The sequence below is a fragment of the Platichthys flesus genome, chromosome 6, assembly GCF_949316205.1.
Source record: "Platichthys flesus chromosome 6, fPlaFle2.1, whole genome shotgun sequence".
Classification (NCBI taxonomy): domain Eukaryota; kingdom Metazoa; phylum Chordata; class Actinopteri; order Pleuronectiformes; family Pleuronectidae; genus Platichthys; species Platichthys flesus.
This window is the reverse complement of record NC_084950.1, coordinates 22,259,728-22,282,101: the sequence shown is the minus strand read 5'-3', so window position 1 is coordinate 22,282,101 and position 22,374 is coordinate 22,259,728. Positions and strand designations below refer to the sequence as shown.

Genomic DNA, 22,374 nt, shown 5'->3' with positions numbered 1-22,374 from the left:
GCCTCATTCCATAGACACATAGAAGTCAGCTTGACATTTTAGATATCTTTGGAAATGTTGGCTCCACTAGATTGTTAAATAACGTTTTGTGGATTTGATGCCCTCTCCACACTAAGATGGATATATTTACTGAATTAATGTTTCTTGTGTCTGGGCCTCTCGTCTCTCGTTTATAAAAACCTGGTTGAACTTGTCGAACTTTAAAATGTGATGCTTTTCTATATGCTCCAAGCACCTCTAATAGACTAATCATCTTATGTATTTATTCATATGGATATGAATTACAGATCAGGTATGTGCTTCATGTCAGGGTGGCCGAGTGGTCTAAGGCGCCAGACTCAAGGACAGACTCCTTCCTGCCACAGGGGACTTCTGGTCTCCGAATGGAGGCGTGGGTTCAAATCCCACTCCTGACATATCTTTATCACAAATGACAGTCAGTACTCAATCAGTTACACTGGTGAACTATATCAAGTTGGAGTTGTTTATCACACTGTCCCAATAAGAACAGGAGCTGTGACATCTTGCGAGCATTTGGGGCAGTAAGGTTCAGTAAGGTAAGTCAATCCTTTATCTGTCCAACGGGGAAATTTGCAGCAGCAAAGAGGACACTTAAATAATAGACATCAGTAAACTAATAGTAAGTCAACATTTAATAGAACCAGACTTTCTTAGGCATCTGATCCACCATGCAAATTGATTTTATGGGCCAAAGAGGAAATTCAATCGATAAGAGACGTGGGCTCATGGCTCCCTAAATACAGGCTCACTCATGGTTCCTGTAGTCCTGGGTCTTCATCTACCAGGCTCTGCTCCTGTGGAGCCTGTGGCTGTGTGGTGTAATGCCCAGGCCACACTGGAGACAGCATCTTGCTTTTCATTTTGACGTTCATCTGATCAGGTTAGAGCAGCAATTCTGCCCGTGTTTCTCACCCATTTTGGTTCACAGCATAATGAAAAGTGGATATGACATTACAGCTGTTCCAATGTCTATATCTGTCAAATATGGCATGTATGATATGTTATTTGCCACAAAGCCCACAACTGTAAGGTGCAAGACTCAAGGACTGACTACCTCCTGGTCAAAGGGACTATACATAAGTCAGGTATAAATGCTCAACTTAATTCTTGGTTTTGGATCAATATACATGTCAGGGTGGTCGAGTCGTCTAAGGCGCCAGACTCAAGGACAGTCTCCTTCCTGGTCAAAGGGTCTTCTGGTCTCCAAATGGAGGCGTGGGCTCAAATCCCACTCCTGACATATGTTTTCCCCTGCTCTTTTGTTGTTCCTCTCCCTTTGCGATACTGGGCAGGTAGAAACTATCCACAACCGAGCAGAGGTCAATCATCCAGTGCTGGGTTAGCTACACGGGTGAAATATATCTACCATGAGTTGATGATCAAAATGTGTCAGCAAGAATGAGAAACATCCTCCGGCAGAGCCCGAGAGCCCCTGTACCTTGTTCTTCAATGCCCTAGACCAGGGGTGTCCAAACTACGGCCCGCGGGCCATCTGCGGTCCGCAATCCATTTTCAATTGGCCCACCTCCAAAAAAAAATTTATAATTTTTTTTTAATTTTAAATTGAAAAAATATATATATATATAATGTTCTTTTGTGGAAACTAACAATTTTAGTAGCACTTAAATTGCACTTATTTATTAAAAAAATGAATAAAACAAAAAGAGACAAATATCTCCTGGAGAAGATCCCCGGCGTCCACAAACACTCATGTCAAGAGATTTTATGGAGTAAGTGCAATCAACGCTGTCGGGGTGCTGTAATCATCATCCTATGTGATCTACCCAGTGGATATGTCACTTCCTGCCTGTGCCGGCTGCTCCACCTCTCGCCTGAATAATGCGCATCATTTGTTGCCGTTGTCAACATGTCTATGAAGAGAACCTCCTGCTGTGTCTTGCATGTGTTAAGGGAAACTCTGGATAAACTACGGACCCAGTTCTCACCCGCAGGTCATGTCTGAAAATCCGCTTATTAGGCAGCAAAAACAATTCTCAAAAAGTCATATGTCAGTGGGCTCTGGTAATATACAAAACAAAAACATATTTATCCAAATGTCCAATGGACATTTATGGTTTATGCTAATCTGCTTATGTAGCAATCGCAGGGAGATTGAATTGTAGGGGATGGGGGAACAGTAGTAACAGGGGGGGGGTTATCATCTTATATTCCCCCTCAGGGAAGACCACATGACCCCGCATTACAGAGAAAAGGCAGCAAAGAGAAAAAAAAGGACTAAAGAGAGATGTTGGGCCCCGCTGCTCTGAGCTCTTCAATGAAAACCACATGTAGGACTGGGAGGGGGGATTTATTGTGTGTGTGTGTGTGTGTTTGTAGTAGAGAGAGGAAGAGAGAGAGAGAGACAGCAGGAGGGGTGGTGTTAATGACTAAAAACCCAGCCTCTGAGAGACTGAGGAGGTAGTCACTCTGAGCACCGCTGACATTCCCAACAGGCATTGCAGGGGAGAAGCCTTGTGTGTGATATACAGCAGAAAGAAAGTTTGCATGTGAGTGAGTGGGTGGGAGTGTGTAACCACTGGAGGAGCCTGTAACAGTACGACACAATCCAGCTTCTCGCACAATCTGAGCACCGGGCTTCAGTACTGCTGCTGGACAGAAAGCTGCCTTCAAGTGTCGAGTCAAAGAAGAGGAGAAAATAATTCTCAGCTGCCGTTGTGATCTGTTTTGTTTAAGAAGAAGAAGAAGAAGAAGAAGAAGAAGAAGAAGAAGAAGAAGAAGAAGAAGAAGAAGAAGAAGAAGAAGAAGAAGAAGAAGAAGAAGAAGAAGAAGAAGAAGAAGAATTAGAAGTAGTAGATCGAGAAGTGGTCAACATGTCCAACGCACTGCTGAGGAGAAACTCCAGCAAACAGGGTTTGCAAAACCTGATGAGGTATGTGGTTGATTTCTCTCCATTCCTGTTGCTGGTCTGTGTTTGTTTTTGATGTACGCATACAGAAAGAACGAGGCAGCTGGGGTTAATATTTAAACACAACACACTGTTTGAACACAGACACACACTCCAGGTTTGTTGGAATAGAGATGAGGTGAAGATCTTTTTATCCTTTTCTGACTCAGAGGAGAAATCAGTTAAGATGTGAAATGTGAGTTTTTAACTGTAATTTGAAAAGATGCCAGCAGAAAGCCTGCAGGTGAAGATAAATGGTAATGTTTTCATATGCCTGTGTGTGTGTGTGTGTGTGTGTTACATTTTCAGTGTGTGGTAAACACGTCTGTCTAAATGAGAACAGTGGGATTAGTGGCAGTGTTTTGGGTCACGCAGGGTTGTGTGCAGGGGATTTGTTTTGTTTTTGGAATCTACTTAACTCCTTTCACATGAATTAATTGAGCAAAACAAAGAAGCAATTAAAAATCATTGTGCTCAATAATTATTTTTCCTTTTTAAATCACAAATCACAAGCAAATATCATGAGTAATCAGTAAAATCAGTCTTTTTCATTTTCAGTCCAGACTCACTCTGAGGTTTTGGACGAACTGGACGCCAGAGGCTGCTCCGCCTCACTCTGAGGGGAAGTGGTGTCGGTGACCTGTGACAGAGGTTAAAGGTCACCTGAGTCAGTCCTTTGTTTTGTGGGTGCTTATGGGTGGCTACTTGTCCTGTAGTTTGGGGGGATATCTGCGTTTTCATCCTGTGTCAGGTTTCCAAAGTGACCCCCCCCCCCCCCCTTCTTCCCCGTGGTTTTGTAACAGAGGAGATAACAGCTCATTCTGCGGTTCAGGCTGTAACACTGGGAAATTTTGGGTTTACGGGATGGTGACGTTGCCAGATTAGATGACCACATTCGAGCTGTGACATGAAGAGACACGGCAGAGTCAAAACCTGCTGTCGGTCATGACTTCTCTGACACATCCTAACGCAATCTTTTCAAGAACTCAACTAGAGAATTTATATTTATAATTATTTTTAGAAAAATGTAATAGTTCCTGCTGTGGTGCCCCTCTGCATTTCACATGTCTATGAGTTGTGAACAGGTTCATCAAAGAGACATTTTCTCTTTAACAGATCATGTTGAACTGTACAAAGCCCAAAGAGGTAACAAAAAAGGGAAACTCTCTTTTCCCAACAATCATCACTCGACCCGTCACATTTATCTTGTGACTCATTGGAGGGGCCCGACCCTTGAGTTGGGAACCACTATAGTAAACTGTCTAACCGTAAAGTATAAACAAGCTCCACCTGGAGCAGCTGCGACTTCAATGCCTCATCAGTGTTAACACTGAATTAAGTAACATATAATTATATATCATTCAACGGACTTTCTACTGTAGAACCAGTATTTTTACTGCGTTTTGCTAACGATCTTTAACTTGTGATTTTGAATGCAGTGATGAGTTGGTGTGTTAATACAATAGTCCTCATGTCATGGGATGTCGGTGGTCTTCCATTTGTGCTGAACAAACCAGACAATGCTAACTTTCATGACTGACTGTACATGCCTGTAAGGCCATAAAGAATCAGATTTAGAATCTGAATCTAGCGCAGCCAATGAAAGCTGGTGTCATGTGATAGACTTGGGTCATGATTCTGATGACAAAAGGAAGCAACTTTAAAAAAAACATTTTCTCATTAGAATGCTATACTCGATACTTGATATACTTGAATTGCACAATTATTTCCAAAGAGCAAACATAAACACCTGTGAATGTATTAACATTATACTTAACACAGTCTTTCTGCAACTCAGCTCAGCTCAGCCTCTCAATGTCTGGATTCCTTCTGTGTTCATGGGTCAGGAGTTGGATTATCATCAGAGGTCTCAACATCTTTAAATCAATCCCACTGATTAAAAACTGAGTGAAAACACTGAATAAAGCAGCTTCACGTTCAACATCAGTTTTTTCTGACCTATTAATACAGGGCAACTCGTAAGGGTTTTAAGTGAATCATAAAAATCTGACATAAAACTGAATTCAAAAAAGAGAATGTCACGCTTCGGGCAGACAAACACTGACACATGCTCAACAGGAATACTAACCAATTTTCTGGCGGATTCAAACAAAACATGACATCCATCCTAATTGTTTTTAGACGATTTTAGATGTATTGAAGTATCTTGTTAATTTGAATGAATAGAAAAAGATAGTCATCATTCTGGTCATCAAATCACATCATTCTGGTTTTCCATCAAATTGGGCTGTCGGACACGAGTCATTAAATGTAAAAGAGAAACCTCTTGGTGACTTTCCACATGATGACTCTGTACAGAAAGCTGATGCATGACTCTGTCTCTGTGTTGTAGCAATGAGTTATTGCTCTGTGAGTCTGAGTGTGGAGGAGTAGACCTCTGAGTCACAGTGAAAGCAGCTGTCAGGCTGTATGTTCATGCAGCACATGCAGTAACAGCTGGCTCAGTCCTCTCAGCAGATGGCATCAGTCTGGAGGAGCTGACATCACTCATCAAACTGACGCCAGAAGACAGTCGCAATACGTAGGCATCTCTGCTGAGCTGTTTCACACCCACCACCGGCTCCGTCCCACAGTGTGATTCATCCTGCATTTCACAGTGTTGAGCTCATTAGGAACCCGGCTGCTTTGCAGTTATTTAGTGTTTTTCCATAAGGTCGGAATTCTGGTCATAAACATGCTGTTTATTTACTCAGCATACGTAACCATTAAACATGCAGATGGCAGCAACTAATTAAAAAAGTTATAAAAATTTTACAAATTTTCTACCATGCTGGGTAATGAAAGAGGAGGATTGATTTTTACATCCTTGGTCTGTGGCATCAGGCAGGCGTGCACCAGGGTCAATCTGTTTTAAACCACACACATGTGTGGTTTACCTCAGTGTTTACAATACAGGGAGATAAAATGGTGAGGAATGTTTTCGGGGGGGGGGGGGGGGGGGGGTGGTAGAGTTAGCTGATGAGTGATGGGGGCACTGAACTTCCCCCCCACCCTCCACAGGTTGTCTGCATTAAAAGAACAGAGGGAAAGTAAACACAGCATGGTTTCCTGTTTCCAGAGGTGGTATCTGTGTGAGCAGATGACAGGTTTTTATCTGTTAAACAAGAGCATTCTCACTCCCAAGTCGTCACAAATGGGATGCTTGGTCTGGTCATCTCAAGGCGCACTGCGTGGTCCGAAGGCTGATACTACATGACGGTTTTCAACATTTTCTGTAATAGAGGAGCAGTTTGTAGAATTGATAAGGGTCTCTATGCAAAAATGGGATATAATTCTCATATCTATGTCATAGTAACTGTAACTACCATCAAATAAAAACTGTTGTGTATAGGGTAGAATTAGCCTCATCATTTATAGCATCATTAATCATTTAAGTAATAATGTCTGTGGTTGCGCTGCCATGGACATCAACATGTTGCATCTACCTATCGCTACCGTCACCCCTAGTGGACAAACCGGTGAAAGATGGCGTTTTGTGTTTGCATATTGATGCAGCAGCATGAATGAAAAACACAAAGGACTAATGTGCCCCTAAAAAATGTAGAAGAAGATGTCAGATCGGGAAGGTTTCATGAAAAGTTGACCTAATTAATTCAAAATAAACTTACGAAGAATGTGTGAATATGTTGCTTTGAACTGATTGACTTGCCATCAACTTTGGTATAATGACTCGATGTTCATGCTGACAGGGTTTGTGTTGACCTAAACATGCTGACACGTGAGAGGAGAAGAGAAAACACAGACGTGACCCATTGTTTTATATAACAACTTTTAGATAAGTGTCACAAAGTTAATCAAATTATCATACATCGTGGAAAATTTGGTATTATCGATTGTACATTGTACAGAGGGCAGATTAACATTAAAGAGTTTCACTGAAAAGTAGAGCTGGCATGTGTGACTTGACTCCAACCGTTTCGGTCAATTATATGTCACCTTGAAATACTGTGTGAACATGGAGGGGGAGATTTTCACCGCATCTCAAACTCAAGTTCAAGGTTCGGTTCAACGAGGACACATCAGTAGGAAGTATATGATGTAATCTGAGGTTTTCTATTAGAGAGAAACATTCATATATGTTATTTAACCTTATTTTAGAGGATAGGAGAAAGGGTAGAATCACTTACTAAGAAGGTGGTGGTTTAATAAAAACAAGCTGGTTATGGAAATATCCTGGAGGTCATAGTGTCGATGGGACGCGGCTTGTTTTTGCTCATCATGACTTGTACTTGTAATTCAGAGCCTGTAGAATGGCATCCTCGGAGTCAGTTTCTTCAACAGCCACACATCTGACTCTTGTAAATACATATTCATAACCACTCTGAGAAACTCCGCTTCGAGATTCTGACTCTTTGAGTTTACACAAGAGAGGAGAGTGAGGGCAGATGACATAGACCGACTGCATTAATTCAAGGTTAGCTATTGTTACCATTTGTACGAAGGGGCGGCTGCTGCTTCTAACAAGAAGGTTGGCAGTTCGATCCCAGTCTTTCCCCATCAGCATGCTGAAGTGTCCTCGGTCAAGATACTGAACTTGAATTGCACCTCGCTGAATGTGTGGGTTAATTACATAACCTGTACTCATCAAGACTAGAAAAGCGTTATATAACTACAGGCCATTTACTGTTTACGATCAAATCTTAGGGCATGAATTACCAATGTGGGTACTACATAGAAAATGTCCACATACACAGTAGGTGTAAATATCCTTCCTCACATCTATTCTTGGTGAGTTTCCCATCTTCTCCGGTCTCAGGGAAACTGTGAGTAAACTAACCTCTACACCTTTACTCTCCTCTTTTCTGCTGCTTTGTAATTTTTGGCATTTGCCTCAAGAAAAAATGGAGCTTCAGATGGAATCAGATACCGAGTGTATTTTTATTTGGTATTAGAGAAGAACACCCTTGCTGTGTTTTTTTTTCTTTACAGGCGGTTAAGGTTCTCACTGAACAAACACAGGAAGGTCTCTTCTTGACAATGGCTGCTGCTTTCTTCCACTGTCCTACAGTCAAATCCTGAGGGGCAAACAAACCTGCAAGCTGCTCAGACTTCAGGGATCATCGGTCCATTTCTGCTCTGCATGGGGGGGGGGGGGGGGGCACTCAGACATGCAGCCATAACATGGTGATTACCGTCTGCTGTTGGAGGACTTGTCGACCTCTGGCCTTATCTGACTGACTACTTCTCTCTGAAGTGTCCAGGACACAGGCTGCTGGTAGCCATCTTGTCGCTGTGTATTCCTGCAGAGAAGGAATAATTGTTGACCACTCTGAGCCTTGGTTCTTTCTCTCCATTGTTACCAAGTGTCTGTGCATTGTCTGAACTGTCGGGTTTCTTTACACAACATCGTAAGGTCCTGAGCTAGCTCTGACACTTCCTTGTCATTTGATGCTTTCCTTGTTGCAGTCATCCCCATTGGACTACTTCTTTCCTCTTGACTTCCTCTGCTGTAAATGATCAGGAAATGTAACAATGTCGGATAAAAATATCTGAAACCAAGAAGAGAGTAGGAAAAGTCCAACCAGAAAAAGACATGTTTCTCCTCCTCTGCTTCAGTGGAGAATTTGTGAACAGGGCATCAAACAACAGTAGAAACAGCTCAGTCCTAGTGTCCGTGATCCACCGGCTAAACCAGATTTCACTCTGAGGTCAGGTTAGTGTGGGCTGACTGTCAGTTCTGATCTGGCCATGGAGAAAATAATGTCAGCCAGATCCGGTCCACATGTATTTGGCCTGATAAGTTTAAAGCTTAATCTGGTGTATTAAAGTGCTGCAGGCACAACATCACTTTAAAATCTATATAACTTTATACAGATACATTTTCATGTTTAACCTGCAACCCCCTGAAATATAATGTAATGTCTGATTACTGTCCCACAATGTCAATTTTGACACTTCTTCACGTTTAGTTAGTGGAAGTTGCAGCTGCATGACTCAGTCTCCGTGAGACACATTTAAAAAAGATAAGCAGCAGTTTGACTCGGCTGTCAGCAGGTTGACGCCCCCGGCTCCCTCCTCTCAACTCGGGCTGCTCTAGGGAGTTTTTTGTCTGTTCCTGAGAAGTGGCGTCTTTTTGTTGTCGCGTCAGAGTGATTCAGTGCCCACTGCCGCCCTGACAAGTCTCAACACAGCAATGACTTCATCTCACAAGCGTCTCCTCACCGTTCCTCATCTTCTAACCTATCTGGAGACTGGCTTTGCTCCTTAAGGCTGTAAGCAGATCATGTTATTATCATGTCATTCAGTGGAGTCACCCCGCCGATGACAGCATGTGTACTTACAAAAGAGCAGATGAGGCATGTGTACCCTCAGCCGTTTGCCTCATTCACTCTGGTTCCGGTAAAATGTTGCTGGACAATAAAGTTAAAGCCTGGGCAAGTGCAGGCAGATACAGCGCAACTCTGCCTGGTCTGGTGGTTTTGTTGGCAGTGTGGTGGAGCTTTCATCTGCTTTGTGGGTTTGTGTGTCTTGTATTTCGGGTTGTCACTATCAGTTGCATTTTTTTTTTCATCACAGAACTGCGGGCTTCTTTATCTTTTATAGAGCTTCATACAATCTGTTGGCAACCAGCTGTTTCTTCAAAACACTGAGCTGTCTGTAACTTAAAGAAACAGTCCAACACTATTAGGGGTATATTATGTTTCATTCTCTCATACGTGTTCACCTGATTCTATCTCTGCCTTGCCCCATGTACAGACAGGACTAGGATGTGGTTTAGGACTTTGATTGATTTTAATCTGCTATTTATATCTTGCATTTACAGATTAATCAAATGAATCCCAAGGTGATCTCTTCAAAAAACTGAAAAATATTAGAATGCTGTCACAGAAAAGTATCAAACTCTTTTGATTGAGAAACTGTGACCAGTGAGAAAAATGAGACCTGAACAAATAAAACTGACAAAACCAAATTAATAATTTTTTTCCGAACATTCAATTTAGGTAAAAAATTAATTAATTTTTAATTTATAAGCTATAAGCTTCTGGAGTTGATTTGTCAGCTCAGGTCTCAGGTTTGTTTGACTGACTGTGCTGTGTCTCACTGACCTTCAGGGCTGTAGGCCACTTTTGTCAGCCGCTATCACGGGAAGCATTCAGGGAGGCCGCGTGCTCAGACTTGTTTTTGGCGTTAGTTTACAGAGAATCAACAAACTGTGGAGAAGAGAAAACCTGCTCGACTCTGAGGAGGAGAAAGTGCTCTGTGTGTGTTGTTGCAATTGACTTGAGAAGCAACAAAACCCTGATACAGTTCAGACCCACTCTGCAGTTTAGAGCAGGGGGGGATTTCTGCCTTGTCACTGAGATTAGATGACATGAGCTCAGAGAAAAAATCAGATTTGGTTTTGATAAAACACAGGATGAGAAGGAGGAAGTAAAACTGCTGAGCTAGTGCCAGGTATGACTGAATCCGGCATCACTGAATACAGAGGGGAGACGTAATGAGAGGGCACAGGAGACGGAGTTCAGCTCAAACAGTCTGAGCAGCTTTCAACATCCAGCTCATGACGAATCAAAGATTCTCCTAAACAAGATTTTTCTTCTGGCCCTAAATCACAAGCTCAACAAATCAGTCATACTGCTCATGACTGAATGAACACAGACACACTCGCAATGAAGGAGGATGTAGAAGGTAGTACCTCTGTTATGACCTCTGCAGTCATAGTCATGTCAGAGGAGGGAGGAAATTATTATTGTCCTTAGCTGGAAGACATATGTATCTTACATATACATTTACTACCAACACAAATGCAATTTTGTCCTAATACGCAAAACATCAGATTTTCAAAGGGTTTTACCAAATATGATCTAAATAGTACAAAAGTTTGTGCCAATTTTGAAATGTAACATATCACACATTGAAATTGAAAATCACTTTTCACACTTAATGTTGAAAACATAGTTGAATTAAATGTGGCTGTGTTGCTTGAGTTGTTTTGATAAGTGAGACTTACTAAACAAATAATAGAGGGAGATCCATGATCCGTCCTGACACACTGACCACTGCCTCTCTGCTGCTCTCCAAACATGTTTTGACCTGAGTTTTGCCTCATCAGGTCACAGTGAAAGGCTGACCCCCATCCAGCTGTGCTCCGGCCTCTCAACCTCTGTCCCTTTGCCAGTTTCCTCTCTGCTCATCCTTGCCCTGCCCACAGGAAGGACAAGCACAGGAAGCAAAGAGGAAGGGGAAGTAGATTGGATGCTGGCAAGTGTAGAGATTATCAGTTTCTTGTTTCTCGACCTCTGAATCACTGCCCACACGTCAGATATTTTCAACGACTCTCGTTGGTCTGGAAAATTGCTGTGGTCCATCTGGATATGCTGGTGTACCATTTGTTATGTGGAAAAGAATGGAAACCAGGTTTAAAAGAAGTGCAGCTGCATGTGAGGCGGCAGGACTCTGTCAGTTGATAATCAAACAGTAGCAGGTGGTGTTGATGCTGTTGTAAACTTGAATCTTTTCGCAGTATGTTTTCAATTTGGAATCAGCCAGAACTGCATGAAATACAAAGTTTTAAACCTGCAGAAATAAAGTTTTGGGTTTATATGTTGAACTTGATGTGAGTATGTGAATGTCCCAGTCAGTTGGGAAAACTACTTTGAAAAAGTAACTTATTTACTTTACAAATTACTTGATTTTAAAAGTAACTAAGTTAGATTACAAGTTACTTTATTAGTTACATTCAGCTGCTGCCGACAACACCCTCGCCGCCTCAACATAAAAATGACAACCGGTTTTGCCAATGCTCACTTTATTAGAAACCGCCAGAGGGGGGCCCCACGCGAACGGAGGGTTCCCCAAGCGGGCGCCGGAGCTGAGATGATCCGCGAGAAGGGCCCGACATGCGTCCAGAGTCGCTGCTGACCGCCGTACCTGGCCCCCTTGAACAGTTCCCTGCCTTCCGCACTGGCGACGGACACCGCCCCGCTATTGAGTCTGTTTAAGAAGACATCGACAGCGCATTCATTTTGAAAGAGGACCAGAGAACGCGGAGTGGATGGGAGCCAGCTGTTATTTAAGGCTTGGTGCTGCGCTTAAGCGTCGCTTTGGCGTCGCTTCAGTGTTCGGTGTGAACCTGGCGTTAGTAAATAACTCACAATGCGTCGCTTAACATACGTCACATACTACGTTGCTCTGATTGGTTGTAGGTCTATCCAATTGAGACAAGAGGCTTTTTTTTTCTGGTTCGGTTGAAACACGCCCCATAATCACAGCCCAATGGAGCGGTATCAGACTCACATTCTGACTAGAATTGTGAGTATGACAACTTCAGGCTACCGCCCCGTGGCCCAAGAGACGGAAAGCCTCCGCACCGGCGACGCCGTGAGGCGCCGCGGACAAGGACCCCCCCCCAAAAAAAACCTTGAGGCGAGCTGCACGCCGAGCCTCCGGCGGCGTGGAGAGGAGGGCGACGGGGCCATTGCTCCCCCATCCGCGGCACGTGCCCAGCGGTTTAACCACAAATACCAAAAAAGAAATGCACAGTGACTTGGACAAGTAACTTTAATCTGATTACTGGTAATGGAAATAGTAACGCGTTAGATTACTCGTTACTGAAAAAAGTGGTCAGATTAGAGTAACGCGCTACTAAATAACGCGTTACTGACATCACTGGTGATTACCCAGTGGAGCCATACGTGTGGAAGATGCAGATCAATATGTCAACTTGGAAAATCAATGATATTTGAAAGCTTCGGGTGACAAGGACACTAGTATAAATGTGCTGTAAACTACAACATAATAATTTATATATTCCATTTCTTCTCCTGCATGAACCCCTGGAGATGTTTTTGTTCTTATGAGCCAACTCCAGAGAAAGTCCAGAACCCATGTGTGGACAAAAGTCACTTGTCACTGTTCCACTGTCACATGATGTCACGTGATCTACAAAACTGATGAAATTTCCTGATCTGAAAATAATCTAAGAGGAGTTTATCTTGATGCATGATGGTTAATGTCGGATTAGCCTACTATATCTCTGATTGGGGCATGGATAAGCATAGTAATTTTGAACACTCATAGTATTTGGTTTAGCCCTAATATTTTGTTTACTTGACAGATCAAGTCTACATTATGATAAAATGCTCTGGGAGTTGGGTTTTAGATCTCCCTCCATGGATCATAGCTTTAACCCCTTGTGAGTCAAAGGCAGTCTCCTCCTTTAGCAGCTGAACCACAAAACCTTGATTTCGAACTGTTGCTCCCTTTAAACAACAAGAAAGATGAAGGTGAAATAGTACAAACTAAAAACGAGAAGAATGATGAAGAAGATGCTAGATGAAGAAATGGGTGGGGGTTGTACTCCTTTTTGTAAAACAGTTCAAAAAGACAAGAAAAGACTCTTTGCCATGTCACCACTTACATCTGAGGTGAGGCACTGGCATTGAAGACTAACTGGTAACTATGAATCAGGGCGTGTTCATGTTAGGCTCGTCGTCGGTGAATGTAGAAAGATCGACACTGTTTGTAATAAATACAGTGATGTCATGCTGACACGAGCTGAAGAGCACGTGTGTTTATACTGAAGATAAACAGCCCGTGTCCTTTCTCCCCTGAGGCCCAGCAGATGTTCCTCTGGCCTGGATCTCCGCCTCTTCACCACTTTACAGACTCTTTTTCCAAGCCACGGCGATGAGTCAGGAATTTGTGTCGGGACAAATGTTTCTTATTTAAGGTTTCACCGTTTCCTGACCACCAGCAATGAAAGAAGTCCTCTGTTGGGCGATACCACAGTGGAGAAGTCACAAAAGACAGTTTAAGTGATTACTTCTCCAAGCTTTCAGGGATTCTCTGTCTATTTTGTTTTTCCAGTTCCTTGTCTTTGAGCAAAATAACATGTTGGAGGCTTCCTGCACTTTGAATGAGGTGACGTCATGCATTGAACGTATTTTGGTTCAGTTGCTTCCATTGAAAAGCCTACCTTTCAGTTGTCAGAGGAGGCACCAGCCAATCAAATCACGTTCCAGCTAATATTCAATGGAAGGTTTCAGTAGATCAATGACCAATTATCATCAGTCAAGTTCATTGATAGTGAAGATCATTAACTGTAGGCCAAGTCATCATAGACATGTGTGTGCTTGGTGCATTCACTGTCCAAAGTGGATGGTGCATTTTTCTAAAGGTAGTAAAATGTATCCAGCAGCAAATATGAAGGGAATGGTAGGAGGCTGAACTTCCTGATTCAGATAGACATAGTTTGGACTCACTAAAGGGGGTGTGCCTCACAAGGCTGCAGCTGGACCCTCCTCATATTACCAACATTAAATGCGGATCTACTATCCCACCATCTACATCAGAAACTTTATTATTGGTCTTTCTAATTGTGTCCAGGGGCATAACAGTGGAGCGATTATAATCTGCTTATCAATATATTTCTTGCAGTGTCCCTACAACCCAGGACAGTGATATTTTCTCAGGTTAAATGTAAAACTGTTGTAAAGATAAAGTACGGTTTTCTGTCAATATATATGCAGTACAGTTCTGGTTGGAAGAAGACCGCTCTACCCCTCAGCCAAAGCTGCCCCAGTAGTACCGACAGTAGTAGTGGTTCACTTCCGTACTGACCTGTAATAAAGTAACATGCCCACTCCTTATTAACCACACTCTATCCTACCTCCTTCCCAGGCTGACGACTCAGAGGAGCATCGAGGACGCGGAGGAGGTGGAGAGGGAACGTCGTCGTAGGGCTCGAGAGTCTTACCGATGGGGCAGCAGTGGTTCAACACCCGGAGAGTCCTCTCCGGTGAACGAGACACAGACAGAGGACAAGATGTAAGTACAGACAGAAAGAGAACAACAGCAGACAATTGAATCCCAGTCCAAGATCAAGATCTTTTGGTAACCATGGTTATCTACATGACTATGTGAGAACAGGAATATTCCCAAATACACCAGAGAGCGAGTAGCACATTTTTTGCATGGTTGCAAGTACTGGTTAGGTAAACTGGGCCTAGCAGCTTCCTGTTGGCTCCATGTTGATGCTTTATAGCCTCTGTCATCACTTAAAAGTAGACTTTTAGATTAAGAGTTTTTTTGGTAATCTAGGAAAATCATATATTTTTTTCGAAAGTCATCTATCTTGTTTTAAGTTTGTCTAATGATTTATTTATTTCTTTTATTAAGTAGGTTTTAGAAGATCTCATGAGCTTAAGAATACAAAAAGGATAATATGAGGATATAGGTTTAATCCTTCACTTAATTAGTCAAACTCCATAGTAAGTGATGCGATGCAAGTTCATGGGACATTACCGAACCCCTCTCTCCAGCCTCAAAAGTCTGGCCCTGGTCTCACCCTAAAAGATGCTAATGCAGCCAAACATGGCTGAATTCCTTGTATATGCCGTCGTGGGAACTGAGGAAGTTATTATGCATAGACCATTATTCATTCACTTGCCTGACTTCCAATTACTTCCAGTCCAAGCTGCTAACTTTGTGACAGTTTTTTTTCTGGTGTTAAGTAAAAGTTTGTTTTCATGTTTCCTAGCTGAGAAACTAAAAGCGCGACATGCTGCACCCTCAGCTTTGCTCCTCCTCACTTCTGCCGTGCCAGCGCATGTTTTATGCTTTGCACCTATGGGACATTTGGTTTCATGAAACAAATGTTTCCATCGAGAAAAGCAGCATTCAAATGAACCCCCGACCCGTTGATGTGTAACAAACACACAGCTGCCTTTTCATTACACAGCCTCCAAAGAATGTTTATTGCAAAAGCGTCCCGAGAGAGGAGTAGCACCGTGTCAAAGCTTGTGGCGTCTTAGCCCTCATATAATTTGAGCCTGTTTGATTACAGCTTGCACCTCTAACACCTTCTCCTCTATCACATCACTGCCTCAGCTGGAGTCAGGATGTGGTTTTCTGTTTGAGACGCAATAATGCTCTTTAAAAAAAAAAAAACTTTGTTTTCTTGTCTCTAGAAAGGTCAAAGTTCAAGGTATGAATATATAGATGCCGTTTGGCACATCACTCCTCTGCCCAAGAGGTTTTTAAAGGTTTTATTGAAATAAAAAAATCTGTTCAGTCAAATGATGATTTTGCACGTGCATATCACTGATTGACCAGGAACTTGTTGGTTTGTTATACTGTCATACTTTCCGTCTCACAGATGGCCTTTTTATGAGTTTTTGAGCAACAAGGCTGATGTGTGGCAAGAGGGAAAAAATATATTAGGTTTGTGTTTGTCAGTACCACACATTTAATGTTGGTTTTGGTCTTTTTTATGTGGACAATAAAAACAATATAGAATATTAGCAGATGTGTCCTTTAAGATAATCCCATTAAATGACAGAAATCCTGCAATATATAAAATGCTGATTACTGTTGCTGCAAACTATATATATTTAAACCTAAAACATGTGTTCCACAAAGGCTGGAAGTCAAGATTTTCCAAAATCCTTCTATAAAATGATAATGGAAGGCCACACAAAGTCAGAGCTCCTATGAACTCCTGAAATCATTGCTCACTGGTGACGCAGTTGTTTGACTTTGTGTAGCGATTGCGTTAACAGCATGTGTCAAACAGGCGATGCTGTTAACAGTACAGTAGTTGAATCACTCGCCAACAACAACTTATAACAATAAATGTAATTTCTGGTTTTTACAACTAAGGACTACACCCCCCACCCATTAGTTCATCTAGCTTTATTTCTTCATAACCATAAATTAGGTATAGTTGTTTGTCTTACTTGTTGTGTATTTCGAAATTGTACCTGAATTGACAAAATACCCAAAAGAAATTCAGAAAGAAATCCAACTTTGAATAGAATGCAGCATTACCCATTGCATAACCTTTACGCTACTGGTGTTATCATATCCAACTTACATATAATCACACACAGTCTGTAATTCCAATATGAGTCATACAAAGAGAAGTTGTTGTTTATGTGCCTGTACAAATAAACTTAAATCATCTTTTTTCTCCTGTAGCATTTTCACCTTAACTTAGCATAGCATAAAACATTTTTGTTTTAAACTACAGCAGACATTTTTTTATTACTTACATGACCTTCATTTTACAAAAAATGCTTAACAATCCATCAAACCAGCAGTGATGCCACTCACAACCTTATATACAGTGCTTTGGTTTGGTTTTGAATAAGTTAATATTTTCATCAACTTTATATATCTGAGAATATTTTTTTTGTTTAAACTGACATCAGAATCAAAGACATCCTGTAAATCAGTGTCTTTGTCATAAAAATGTGTCAGAACCTCCGAAACATGTCCAGGTGTCGTCTCTGTCGTCACACAGCCGACGCAGAAACATGGCCGCTCGTTATGGCACATTAGCTGCTGAGAGATCAGGCAGAGACTCCCATAATGCAGCGGGGAACCTGTCGACTTGCTGGCTTGCTGAGCGTCTTAATCATGTGGGGAATGCTGAGGGAATTCCTTTCTGCCAGCTCCTGGAAGCACAAAGCACACTTTGATTACTGTTGATCAGCAGGGGGGGCAGACAGAGGCAGTGTGCTGATTGTTGGTAAAATTGTGGAATGATGAGTTCACTTAATCAACCCTTAGTTATGCATCAGTTAATAATTAATACTTTAAATTCTGTTCAAAGCAGAGGATTCCTCGGCAGCTGTGTGGCTGTTGGGTGACATGCAGACGAATCTTAACGTCTTCTGTCTAGACCCAAGCATCGTAAATACCGATGCACCCACAATTTCAAACTCATTTTCTGGAGCCTGATCCAACAACGCTTCAGGTAATTCAGGGTCAATGTTGGACCTGTGTGTTGGACGAGCTTTTTTGGTAAAGCTTTGGGTTCTGGTCATGTAATTTTCTGGGTAACTGCTGTAATGCATGAAGCTCTTTTTTCCTGTCATCAGGGTTTGTTCCCAATGAAGCAAATGTATTTAACTCAATATCCTGAAAACATGTTAAAGGGGACATATTATGTAAATTCCACTTATGTAGTGCTTCTACACGTTAATTTGGGTATCTGGCATGTCTACTGTTACAAAAACTCTGGAAAACGCTACCTAGGAGCTCCCCCCTGCTAGGGCTAGGCCCTCCCTGGCTAGCGTTAGGTCGCGAACTAGCTGGGGAGTTGGGGGTCTCGCAGCCAGGCTAAGGGGGGTGAGGGGTGCGGGGCACTCAAAACAGGTCAATCTGAGGAGGGCTGTTTTAGACAGGGTAAAAAGCTGCTGTTTTAAATAATCCTTGTGGTATTTTTACCAACATTTTATGTCCCCTTTCAAGTAAATCAATGGTTATGCTTTTATATGAAAGAGAGTTGATTTGCTAGTGGAGAGGTTATTAAAAGAGCTTCGGTGAGAGTTCATTTAATTTAATGTCTAATCCTGCTCCATTTCAATACGTCATATTTTTGATCGATTCTCCACCCTTGCCAAGATTATCGTTTTGGGTTGTGCACATCGAAGGGCAAAGATGAGACGAAGTGACGAGAAGTGATTAGAAATATATCATATGTACAGTAAAGATTTACTGTTTTTCCCCTGAAACCTCATCCCCAAACGTATTGACATTTGTAAATTATGAATATTTACACCAAATATGAACTTTAAAAATGTTTGCAATCAGATAGACTTTACTCTAAATTGCCCATTAAGACTGCGCCATTCTTTTAAAAAAGAACGGCCCATTGATGCACTGCATGAATGTGTATAATGGGTGGATGGCAAAATTAACTGTACTGTAAAGCACTTAGAGTGGTCATCAAGTCTTGAAAAGCATAAATACAGACCATATACCTTTTGAATTTGTTCTGTACAGTTATGTGTCCATGCTAGACTGACTTCCCCTCAGTGAACACCTCCCTGCTGCTGGTCTAAGCCTCTGTTTACCAAAGCACTGAACCATATTACAAAATTCCTTTCATGCCTTTTGACGGACAGGAGCTGATATGAGCTCGTGCAGTGAGGATCTGAACTCCTGTCAGAAGCACAAGCGTCACCTCTGAGTCAGCTCAGGAGTAATGATCCTGTCCCAAAAGCTTTTCAAGGATAAATAGGACAGGACAAAGAAGAAGTTCAACCTGGTTCGCAGACTGACTGTGAAGGCCCCGCCCCCACTGACTGCTGCGCTGGTCGCCTGTTTATTCAAATTGTATTATTTCCTCCTAAGTATTCCAAATACAGACAGAGTAGGTTCATGCCCAAGTGGACAAAATAACCCAAATCCCTCAAATTTTGTCTCAAACCTTTTCTTATATTGTGTTATTTTTCACTCTGATTATTGCTCCTAATTCAAATCTGACACATCTTTATGTTTAAACTTGGTATTTGTGATTTGGTTATTTCATTACGTCTTTGGTCCTGTGATGCTAGTTCTGTATTAATGTCATGTGTCCGAGTATTCACACACTGCACTGAATCCTGAGGAATGGTCTCTTGAATGAATATTGAATTGATAAAATGCAAAAAGTGGAACTGAGCTGGGTTTGTATTATGGTTAAACATGGTTTATGTAACTTCAGCTCCATCAATAAGCTGTGCCCACTAACCTTACCTGTCTCATTTCTCCTCAGGTTCGATAGCGACTTCAAGCCCAGCAGCTCTCCCTCTCTGGAGGAGGACGAAGGCTTTAGCGACTGGAGTCAGCGCAGAGAGCTTAGGAGGCAGCAGCGCCTGCAGGAGCTCAGCCAGGGAGGCCAGGAGGACGAGGAGGAGAACACGATAAACAAAGCTCCATCCCTAAAGACCGTCCAGGCCACGGTCAAATCCTCCAGCCGACTCCAGCAACAGGAGCAGGAAGAGATGGAAAAGGCCAGGATGGAGGTAGAGAGGACGAAGGAACGTGAGAAGGAGGCTGTTCAAGCCACGAGGGCGAGGAGGGAGAAAGACAGAGAGGACGAGGAGAAGAGGAAGAGGGAGGAAGTGACGACTAGGAGAAGGGAGGATGTGCAAAGGCCCAACACAGAAGTAAGTTTTCCTCACCAAATAAAATAACTGTTTTAAGGTTTTCAATCATTCTAGAGATATCAGCCTTCGGTTTCAAGTCCAAGTAATATTCAAGCTTTTTCAAAGTTCGAGGTCCAAGTCAAATGTAAAGTAATTTGAGAGAGACCTGTTTCAACCTGTCTGTGCAGGTGCAGAAAAGAAAAGAAGTTAAAGTCTCCTACACATCAAAGGTTTTCCTTCAACAAGAGCCGAAACCCAGCAACGCCAATGGAGACGCAACAAATGAGGAAGTGGTGTCACACATCAACAGCAAAACAAAAAGATCCACTAGGTATGTCCAACATTTTATTTATTTATTGTTAATGACTGTCTTCCCTTGTTTTCAATGGTAAATGATAACTTTTATTATCCAGGATAGGAGCCGATTATATTTGGACATTCAGTTTCAGCTTTTTGAAAGACCCAAAGTGTTTGAATGAACAGTGTTGGAGACAGACCAGAGCTTAGGCATGAATGGAAGTTTTTCCTCCCTGTTGTTGCAGGAGAGCTACAGAGCCAGAGGAGGCGGAGGCCATCCTGGAGACGGAGCAGCGTCTGGAGAAGATCCGACGGAGCCTCCAGGTTAAGGAGAACCAGGAGCTGGAGCAGCTGAAACACCGACAGGCCGAGACCGAGCAGGAGCTGGAGGAGCTGAAGAGGAGGAGGGAGGAGAGGCGCCGAGTCAGGAAAGAAGAGGAGCACCGGAGGGAGGAGGAGGAGCAGCAAAGGCTGGCTAAAGAGGAGGTGAGCTGCCTCATTCAAAGCTTCATATGTGAGAAAGTTGACATGGTATCACTCTGATATTCACACGACTGCACTAGAGACTCGCAAGATTATGCAAAGTCACATATCGGAAAAACTCATCAGTGAGTTTGCAGGAAGTTTAGTGATCAAACCAAAATCTGGATAGTTAAAAAGTAATTCAAAGTAAAGCAGTTGAGCTATAACCAACCAGCCACCCAACCCATATTTTTTTTATTAACAGTAGATCAAAGGTGTGTGTTTGCTTTTTAGCCTCTTTCAGCACATATTTTTGGTTTTATGACAGAAAAGACAAAGTGACTGATTAGTTAGGGAAGGCTGTGGTACATCCAGCAGCTCAACAGAAATATGGAGCTGAACAGTGTTTGTGCCCTGACTCCAGGAGGAGCGCAGACGTATGAAGGAAGACATCGAGAGGAGGAGGATGGAGGCAGCAGAGAGGATGAAGAGCCTGAGCACGTCCAGCGTGGACGGGGAAGAGATGTTCAGTCCCTTCAGTCCAAAAGCTCCCACACACAAGGTAAACAAACCCTCCAGACATAATTTTTTTCCAGTCCTTTACTTTAAACAGCGTTCACACTGCGGGCACCTTCAACGATCCACTGCGTTCTTACTGACTCCACTTGCATTCATGTACGTGGTTGGAAAGTGTTGAACATCCAATTCATTTATTTATGTAAAGAGTAATGCTCATCTGCAATCCCACAATGTCCAACCAAGATATGGTGGTACTTATTCATCTAGACAGAACTAGACTGTGGGAACAAGCGAGTATGTTATCCAAACACAGATGTGGTTCACACATGTTGTTCTCTTTGAGCTCTAATTTTCTCCTCAGGGAGATTAAGTGGCCACGACATGGCAGCGAAGACGATGAATAACATAACACAAGTGGTTGTTCGCAGTGTGAACGCCAAGTGACAGAATGCAAACTGTTGAGGTTAGCAAGGGACGCTGAGGAAGAAGTTTACACATGAATTCAGTAAAGTTTACCTGCAGCCGGCGCCTCGGAATCCTGGAGGGTTGGATGCTTGGGTCGAGCTGTAGCTGATAACTTTACTGTGTGGATGGGAGGGCAGCAGCAGTCACTGTGGAAAAGAAGTAAAAGGGGGAAAGAATGGTTTTATTGTATTTTTTTGTGGGGGTGAATCATCCTTCAATCTTGGTGATCCGTTATCCATTAACACCCAACGACAAATACTTGTGTTATCTTCGCAGCCGATGGCTTCAGCCTCAGCTTGTAAGTCGCATGAGTGTGTTTGTGTCTTTGAGTGTGTTTTGTTAGTCAGTGTGACATAAATGCACCAAAAAAGCATGTTGTGTTGTCACATAACTCACTGATGGTTAAAATGTGTATTTGAGAAAAGGACTCCACTGTACACAACTGAGTCATGTCCCTGCTGTATTTGGGAACAAGCTGATTTCTTGTACAAAGCCCCTGAAGCATTTTCTTTATCTGGTGGTGCTCAGATGATTTAGGAATGAAATATTTTTCGGGACTTCAGGGGCTGTGTATATGGATATAAGCGGTGTACATGAAAATGTGTGTGTGCATGACACTGCATGTGTGTTCTGCACCTTCTTTTGGAAGTTTGTCTTTTTTTGTATCTGAACTGAACATTTACAGACAGTGCTATTCAGGGAATTAAGGGAAGAGGTTAAATTGAAATACTTACTTTGTATTCCTACACAAGGTGGCCTCAAAAACATGTTTTTGGCTTTGGACATGATACCTCAAGTCTGTCTTTAAGAAACGTCTTAGGCCTA

The 22,374-nt window shown here is 42.4% G+C and overlaps 1 protein-coding gene and 1 non-coding gene across 2 annotated transcripts in view; both read left to right on the top strand.

Annotated features, from left to right (window-relative positions):
• The first annotated feature begins 305 nt into the window (after positions 1-305).
• Positions 306-416, top strand: trnal-caa (transfer RNA leucine (anticodon CAA)). The gene is made up of 2 exons: positions 306-343; positions 371-416. It is a non-coding gene; the product is annotated as a tRNA-Leu (tRNA).
• A 1,964-nt stretch (positions 417-2,380) lies between these two features.
• lsp1a (lymphocyte specific protein 1 a) overlaps positions 2,381-22,374 on the top strand; it is a 35,406-nt gene continuing 15,412 nt past the window's right edge. The window contains exons 1-6 of the mRNA XM_062389353.1: positions 2,381-2,911; positions 14,570-14,716; positions 19,434-19,827; positions 19,995-20,137; positions 20,349-20,589; positions 20,990-21,127. Of these exons, the coding sequence (XP_062245337.1) occupies positions 2,853-2,911; positions 14,570-14,716; positions 19,434-19,827; positions 19,995-20,137; positions 20,349-20,589; positions 20,990-21,127 (1,122 nt within the window). The 5' untranslated portion in view covers positions 2,381-2,852. The remainder of the gene's footprint in view (positions 2,912-14,569; positions 14,717-19,433; positions 19,828-19,994; positions 20,138-20,348; positions 20,590-20,989; positions 21,128-22,374) is intronic.